Source organism: Austrofundulus limnaeus, unplaced genomic scaffold, assembly GCF_001266775.1.
Source record: "Austrofundulus limnaeus strain Quisiro unplaced genomic scaffold, Austrofundulus_limnaeus-1.0 Scaffold2072, whole genome shotgun sequence".
Lineage (NCBI taxonomy): Eukaryota > Metazoa > Chordata > Actinopteri > Cyprinodontiformes > Rivulidae > Austrofundulus > Austrofundulus limnaeus.
The window spans coordinates 11751-18268 of NW_013954474.1; the positions used below are offsets into that span (position 1 = coordinate 11751).

At 38.2% G+C, this 6518-nt stretch overlaps 2 protein-coding genes across 2 annotated transcripts in view; one reads left to right on the forward strand and one right to left on the reverse strand.

Annotated features, from left to right (window-relative positions):
- Positions 1 to 3803: 3803 nt before the first annotated feature.
- Positions 3804 to 5134, reverse strand: LOC106536995 (NEDD8). Its single transcript, XM_014034360.1, has 4 exons — positions 4960 to 5134; positions 4808 to 4855; positions 4650 to 4732; positions 3804 to 4383 (listed from the first exon to the last, which is right to left on the reverse strand). Exons 1-4 carry the CDS (start codon positions 4975 to 4977, stop codon positions 4263 to 4265), a joined length of 270 nt encoding a protein of 89 aa, XP_013889814.1. The 5' UTR covers positions 4978 to 5134; the 3' UTR covers positions 3804 to 4262.
- A 312-nt stretch (positions 5135 to 5446) lies between these two features.
- The window catches only part of gmpr2 (guanosine monophosphate reductase 2), a 9900-nt gene continuing 8828 nt past the window's right edge, over positions 5447 to 6518 (forward strand). The window contains exons 1-2 of the mRNA XM_014034359.1: positions 5447 to 5550; positions 5929 to 6080. Coding sequence (XP_013889813.1) covers positions 5994 to 6080 — 87 coding nt within the window. The 5' untranslated portion in view covers positions 5447 to 5550; positions 5929 to 5993. The remainder of the gene's footprint in view (positions 5551 to 5928; positions 6081 to 6518) is intronic.

A 6518-nucleotide genomic window follows, 5' to 3' on the forward strand; every position in this document is an offset into this window, starting at 1 on the left:
ACAAGTTAGACAGAGCTGTAACTCTGCCTTCAATTGGCTGATTTACCACAGACGATCCCGCCCCCTTTCAAASTGAACTAATGGAAAACTAACAACAGGTCCAGCTAGTTTTTTAGTTCATACCACTTAATTTACAACATTTTGGGGACATRTTGCTGCCATAAAATTCAAGATAACCTTTTTATATTAATTTATTTAAAATTAAAACAAAAATAACACAATTTCTTAGCTTCAACATTTATTTTTACTTTTTGTGAACAAAGTGTGGGTTTATGAGATTTTGCAAATCACTGCATTCTGTTTGATTTAATTTACATTTTGTCCCACGTTTTAGAATTGAGGTTGTAGTTTATATCTTTTTTCAAGTTTTATTTTACTATTTGAAGAAGAGTTTTACATTATTTAAATAAAAACAAACAGATTTTTGTCTCAATTAGCCTGAGGACTTTGTAGTGCAATATTACCACATGCATCAGCAGGACACGCAGTCTATTAGTGAACTGATGGGTTTTTACAGTAACGTGTTGTAAAATGACAACGAATCCTGTTTTCTTCAGTTCTTCTGAAAAGCCTTTGTGTCTCAGAGTTTGCCTTCTTCTCTACCACACTGCCATAAAATCAGGTATGACTGCGTCAAAATGTCTTTGATTTTACGTCTCCGTTCCGTCAGGAGTCTCTGTTTTTACAAGAGGATAACAAGTGTCAGTTAATGAGATGATCTAAAAGTTATGGCCAGTATTATGTGTCATCTGTTCAGCTATGGGGAACATGGTGTGGATTCAAATGCAGTGATGTGTTTTTGTTTGTGCATTTACTGTTTATAAAGATGCCACAGTCTGTATTTTGTCTTAGTTAATAAAAAAAACTGATGTAAAGTTTGAATTTGTCCCTCATATGTTAACAGGTTGATTTATTGAGGCAGGATCATTTTAAATTTGGTCGTTTTGCGGTGATGGTTCTGCAGAACCATTATAAACAAACAATATCTTACCTGTAATCGTCTTTTGAGCAACGTTTAAAAAAAAACAGTGTTTAATTTTGAAAAGACTGATTTGTAATGACTACTCTGCGGATGGTAAAACATCTTCAGTCTCAAAAATTTCATTGCTTCCTGTCAACACAACTTCTGGGCCAGGGGGCGGGGCTTAATGATGTAATGTGTCAACTGGGAGGCCATCATCACACAAAATTTCTTATTTCCCCAAACATTTGAGTTACATCCACCTAAACATGATTTAATCATGTTTCTGATATTTTTATGTAACATGATGAATTAAAGGGGATTTAATAAACATGTTTTTATCTTTTTTCCCGCATGTTTCAGCTGCTTATAGCCAAATTTGGTTTTTAAAGCAACTTCAAGCAGACGTCACTGAAAACAGAATTACAACATAAATCGTTCTCACCTCAGAGTCCAATTAAAAACTCCCGCTGACAAGCTGCAAAAAGCTTTAATCACGTCATCACTGACTTCCTGAAAGCAGACAGGAAACACAGACAGGACTCCATGCAACCTTCAGGTGAAAATGAAGACCCCAAACCCAGACCCAAACCAGTGGTTATTCCGTATGTTGCGGGTGTTTCGGAGAAACTGAGACGTTTATTTTCTAAACATGATGTCCCAGTAGCTTTCAAACCCCAAAACACATTACGGCAAAGGCTGGTTCACCCCAAAGATCCGGTGCCCCGGCACAAACAGAGCAATGTTGTATATGCTGTTAAGTGCCAGGAGGACTGCGACCAGTTATACATCGGGGAAACAAAGCAGCCACTGTTCAAAAGAATGTCCCAACACAGACGAGCTAATTCTAATGGCCAGAACTCTGCAGTTTTCACTCATTTACAGGCCAGCGGTCACTCTTTCAGAGATGAGGATGTTCTCATTCTTGATAGAGAGGAACGTTGGTTTGAGAGAGGAGTAAAAGAAGCCATTTTTGTGAAGAAAGACCGTCCATCATTAAACAGAGGTGGAGGCCTCCGTTTTCAGTTGTCCCCCTCCTACAGCACGGCTATTGGCAGTATCACTCCACCCCCTGTTAACAATAAGTGTTAATTAGGTGTCAACGATAGCCATGTGATGTATCAGTCACACGGAGGCAGGGCTTAAAAGCCTGAATTTTGCCTGAAACTCTCAGACTGAAGAAGTCTCTTGGAGGAGAGACGAAACGTTTCATTAGAGAAGAACCCGTCCAGAAGACCTATACAATTTTTTTCTTTTTGATTTTTTACCTGGATTACTGAGATGCATCATGACGTCATCACTGACAGCTTTGACCCACGGATTCTTTTGTTCCCATTCCTTTTTTTAGTTCCAAGGTCTCCGTTTCTTTGTAGATTTCTCCATATGTTTATAAAATAAATTGTTCTAATTAGCTGTGACTTCTGACTGGAATAATCTTTCAGAAACTCAGAAACCCGGCAGCACCGCGCTTCCCAGTTCAACATAACTTCTTTATATTGGTCCATGTGAGGAGAGCAGTGCCACCTAGTGTTTGTAAATACAAATTACAGGCTGCAGTCAAAATACAGGAAAACAAGCCTCAATACACGACACTTTAATTTTACTAAAATTACCAGTTGTCAACCTTAGCAGGAAGTGCTCCTCGTAACAAGCTGCTGCCACTATGTTTATAAATATATGAATAACCATATAATAAGAAACTGCTCACAGAATAATTATTAAGTTTTTGCATGAACTGCTCAGAAATTTGGGAAATTTTAGTTTTTTAAAGACAACAGCAATCCACATTAATCTTTTAACACACTCAGACTAGCCGTTAGCTCATCAATTCAATCAAAATGACAATTTCTCCAAACTGAACTTGTCCAAATCCCCATCTACAACAGGTAAAATACTGTGTTAACTGTTCATAACCTTTCTAACCCTGCTGGTGCAGGCTGAAACGCACACATTTGAATAACTAAGTACATACTTTAAATGTTTTTAAATGGTGTCTGAAGTATCTCTAAATAGTATCTTACCTGCAGTAGACAGAGGTCAAAATAATCTGAGGGTGGAGACTCGGAGAACTTTTCATGGAGAAGTTATCAGCTTGTCTTAGCGGATTTTAGACATCTAGAACAACTCAAATGTTAAAAACTTTATAACAAACGCTGTTATGGATTTTWAAACTATTTTATAATCGTCCCATTCTTACATGGACTGGGTACACTTAACCTGGCAAGTGTTGCGGAACAAACCACACTTTAAAATACCTCAACTTCAGAATTACTGCTAATGTAGATCACTATGCAAGAATGATGCAGCCTGGGTAAAAAAGTATTAAAGCTACTAATGGAGTTGTTTTTGATTATTAAACTCGACTCTGTACTCTGCAGCTCTCAGCTTGACTTCTTCATGAAAATCTCTGAGTGTCCAAAACAGAGAATGCTCTGACTGCAATCTACTGCAAGTAAGATATTGCCTCCTTAAAATCTAACTTATATAAATTTTAATCATTTCCTTCATAGAGCTGATTTTTTTTAACTCAAATTAAGGGTTTCCTAATGAGCTGCAAAAACCCATGCCTGTTGATGCAAATATTTTCTACATTACGCCATATCAATCTAAACCCCATCTAACCTCTAATCTGTTTAATATGTAAATATTGGTGTTTAATGTGTGCATATGCTTAAAAACATGCACAAGTAGATAAAGCTTTTCACATATTTGATTTTAACACAGGCCAATGGACGAGGGGTCTTCTCCTCATGAGCTGATGAAGCGGTTAGTAAAGTTAACCTTGCTGTCCTGAACACAGCATGAATATTTGTAAACTGAAGCTACATGAYGGTGGGACAGGTCACAGGAAAGGATTCTAAACAAGTTTATTAACTCACAAACTTATTCAGTCAACCTGTAATGCAGGAGGAAAGAGAAGTGTGGGCTCAGTGATTCACTTCCACCAGTTTTGTACGCACCAAAAAAAAAATCTGATCAAACTTTTTTTCTAAGGGGAGCGCGTTGTTTTGAAGAAATATACTTACAAATCATTCTTGCTTGTTTCAGAGCACAACAGAAAAAAAGGTGTAAAAAGCAGTTTCCCGCTGCAAAGCGTGTATGTGTGTATCTTATAATCTCACAGCTTTAACATCCTGCCACTGAAACGTTACGGTGTGGGAAGGTTTTTACAGGAAACACACTACAGGCTGTAAGGAGGAGGACACCAATCCTCCGTGTTGCCTTCAGTGTCACCATGTGAAGCTGCTTTAAACGAATGCTGCGGTGCTTTGAAGGTATCATATCAGTTTGTAGGAGTGGGTCAAAAGTCTTGGCAGAGCAGGCATCGTCTTCCTCCTCCTCCTCCTCCTCTCAGGGCCAGTACCAGGTGTAGAACTGAGCCTCCTTGGATCTTATAGTCCGCTGCCGTTTTCTCATCATTCCTGTGAAATATGGAGGAAATGAGGTAAAGTTTGTACCTATTTACACTGGATGTGTAATATTTTTGAAAGAATGTGTTTTGCTGACACTTTTTTAGCGATTTGTAAATTGATTTTACATCTAGTGTTATTGTCTTCATCTTTTATAGTCAGTGTTATTCCCTGTGATAGGTTTAATGTTTTGTTTTTGTCTTTTAAAGCACTTTTAAGTACTCAAAAGAATACTTCCCTGAGGTTATCGTATTTAATGATATGTGTCTTAAACTTACATCTGTTTTCCACTATAAATCAACCTCTGCTGCTGAGGAGGGATTCCCTCTTTCTCCTCCACTCGTTCTTTTATGCGCTCCACCTATAGCAGGAATAATCAGCAATGAAACATATAAAGCTCAAACAATTTAACAAATRTGAAAATACAGATGCATACCTTGTCTGTGGGTTCTATGTCAATCTCTATCTCCTTCCCAGTCAGTGTCTGTGATAAAGATACTTTGAAGTTAATGATAAATTCAGAGTGGGTCTATAAAAACAAATGTCCATAAAAAGTAGTTGTTTTGGCTAATATTTTATGTAACTTACCTTCACTTTAATCAACATCTTTCTTGAACTGTTCTCAAAAAAAACACAAAAGTTTAATAGTAATACAATTGTATGTTAACTAAATACACTGCTTGGCCTCCTATGAGGTGAAAAACAAATGCTCAGTTCCTATTTCGGATGACAAGCTTCCAGAAATAATTGAACTGATATTTCCGGTGTTATTCATTGAATCCCACCGTCGCCTCGTCTACGTGTGCGACAGTTCCGCTTTACTCGTTCCGGCTGGTATTTACTCGACTTAAAACTAACAATTACGTTCTGAAATTAACCAAACGTGACAAAAACAACCCTAAGTACATTCACAGCTAAATTAAATCAAGTTATATGTCTAAAAAGAGTCTCGACTGACCTTTACGACATCAGCGCAATGTGACGTAAAGCGACGCTTGCGTTTTGTAGTTTTTTGCCCCACCTGTCACCTTTAAAATGACGTTCTTAAAAACTACAAGTTGTGTTCGGCCGGTGTCCGCCGCTGTAAAACTTCCCGCGCTAACAGTGGAAAAGGAAGTGGAGGAAAGGAAGTGGAGGAGGTAGTTCGGTGTACGTTTTATCCATCATACTTTTCTCACGGTAAATGCGTTTATTTTTTGCTCTTCGTTTCCTTCGTAGTGTGAAAATTAGCTTATGTTTGTATAAACCTCTTTGAGTGACAATTAACTGATTTAAGCGTTATTCCGTAAACTAGTGTAACCTTGAATTTTGACCAGGTCTAAGAGCGCTTATTCACAACCATGACGTGGAAACCACATTGCCACAAATTAGTAATTACATTTTAGGTGAAAATAAAAGAAGTGTGTTTACAAATTTGATTTTGTGTTGTTATTAAACCTTTCACTGCTCTACCGCTCTCTATCTCACGTTTTACTTTAATTAAAACTTAAGTCTGTGTGAATATTACAGTACAAAAAGTGAACAACCATGTTGACAYCTGACCTCTGTCTCCTGCAGTGCCTCCTTCAAGGACCAGCTGCTTCAGGTCACTCTTTAGTTGTTTTTGTTCTATTTAAAATAAAATGCCTCGCATTGAGAATGACATCAAGCTGGACTTCAAGGATGTCCTTCTTCGGCCAAAGCGGAGCACGCTGAAGTCCAGGAGTGAGGTGGGTCATCCAGCTGTGGATTCCTTCTGCGTCCTGTCTGACCCGGTGTGCAGAAGTTTCCATTGAACTGCTATATTTATTCATGGGAAGAGAACACACAAAATACAAACCTGCATCAATGCATTATAGCTTCAAATGTTGTACCCAGTGGCGGAGCCAGAGGGGTGGCCGGGGTGGCAAATGTTACCTCTGGCACCTGGTTGGCCACACCAGGTACCTCCCCTAATTAACTGACAAATGGGTTGAGGATCTTGGATTTTGTATTTACAGTTTGTTCTCTGATCCTACTCTATTATATAGAATTTCAGCTCTGTGTAAAAAAAAAAGTGAACAACATATAGTACATCGGGGAAACAAAGCAGCCACGGTTCAAAAGAATGTCCCAACACAGACGAGCTACATCTAATGGCCAGAACTCTGCAGTTTTCACTCATTTAC

Excerpts from the sequence above, each read along its gene's own strand:
- LOC106536995 (XM_014034360.1), bottom strand. Across the intron at positions 4,733-4,807 it reads ACATAGAACCCACAGACAAG|GTGGAGCGCATAAAAGAACG; the intron begins GTATGCATCTGT and ends TTCCTGCTATAG. Across the intron at positions 4,384-4,649 it reads ATTTATAGTGGAAAACAGAT|GAATGATGAGAAAACGGCAG; the intron begins GTAAGTTTAAGA and ends CATATTTCACAG.